Source organism: Myotis davidii, unplaced genomic scaffold (assembly GCF_000327345.1).
Source record: "Myotis davidii unplaced genomic scaffold, ASM32734v1 scaffold428, whole genome shotgun sequence".
Taxonomy (NCBI): domain Eukaryota; kingdom Metazoa; phylum Chordata; class Mammalia; order Chiroptera; family Vespertilionidae; genus Myotis; species Myotis davidii.
In genome coordinates, this window is record NW_006299834.1 from 877,602 (window position 1) to 878,652 (window position 1,051).

General features: G+C 53.0%; 1 protein-coding gene across 1 annotated transcript in view; it reads left to right on the forward strand.

The window, feature by feature from the left end:
• Positions 1-307: 307 nt before the first annotated feature.
• Positions 308-1,051, forward strand: part of SCUBE1 (signal peptide, CUB domain and EGF like domain containing 1) — a 90,595-nt gene continuing 89,851 nt past the window's right edge. Inside the window, exon 1 of the mRNA XM_006775994.2 lies at positions 308-318. Coding sequence (XP_006776057.1) covers positions 308-318 — 11 coding nt within the window. The remainder of the gene's footprint in view (positions 319-1,051) is intronic.

The following is a 1,051-nucleotide window of genomic DNA, read 5'->3' on the forward strand; positions in this document are numbered from 1 at the left end:
GTGTGGGTGTATGTGTATATGTGAATGTGTATGTGCGTGTATGTGAGAGAGAATGTGTGTGTGTATGTGTGAGTGTGTGAGTGTGTGTGTGTGTGTGTGTGTGTGTTACAGTGTACACACAGATGCACAAATCTATTTTGTATTACTCTGCCTGGGAGCTGTTCCAGACTGAAGATATGTGTGTTGGGGGAGTATCAGGAGCCCTCACCAGCTAGACTGAACTTGACTTTGGAAGTTGGGATATGAGAACCAGGTTTGGACGGAGTTTTCTGAGGTGGAGAGGAGAGAGGGCGGGGAGGTGGCGACCATGGATGGCCGGTGAGCCCGCCGAGGGCCGGTCACTGCAGGGCGCTCCAGGCTGGGAGGTGGAAGCCCCGGAGAGGCCTGTTTCCCAGCCTCGGGGTTGGGTGGGGTCCCACGTCCCCATCACCTGCCTGGGTCTCCTAGCTTGGCCTCTGCTCATGGCTCCAAGCTAGCCTCAGTTTCCCCACCTGTAACCCAGTGGGGATGGAGTTAAATTCTTTCAAGGGCTCTATATCCTGTAATAAAGAGAGTGGAGTGGGTTGGAGCGATGCTTGTGGAGGGAGTAAGACAGAGAGGGGTGTCTCCTCGCTGTACTCCTGAGACTCGGTTTTCCCATCTTGTTAGTGGGAACAATAGAGGGACTTGATGGTTCGGTGTGAAAGCAAGTGAGAACCAGGAGCCCCAAACATGCGCCCAGAGGCCACTTGTCACACTAGCAGTGGTTCCCAACCTTCCTCATGCCGCGGCCCTTTAATACAGTTCCTCATGTTGTGGTGACCCCCAACCATAAAATTATTTTCGTTGCTACTTCGTAACTGTAATTTTGCTACTGTTATGAATCGTCATGTAAATATCTGATATGCAGGATGTATTTTCATTGTTCGCAGCTCACAGGCTGAGGACTGCTGCACTAGATCATGGCACAGCTGTTACTGTTAGTCCAGTGATCAATGTGGGGCCGGACGGAGGCAGGAGGCGCTCCCTGCTCCACTGCCCCGCCTGCCTCCCGGCCACACCTCACCAGTGT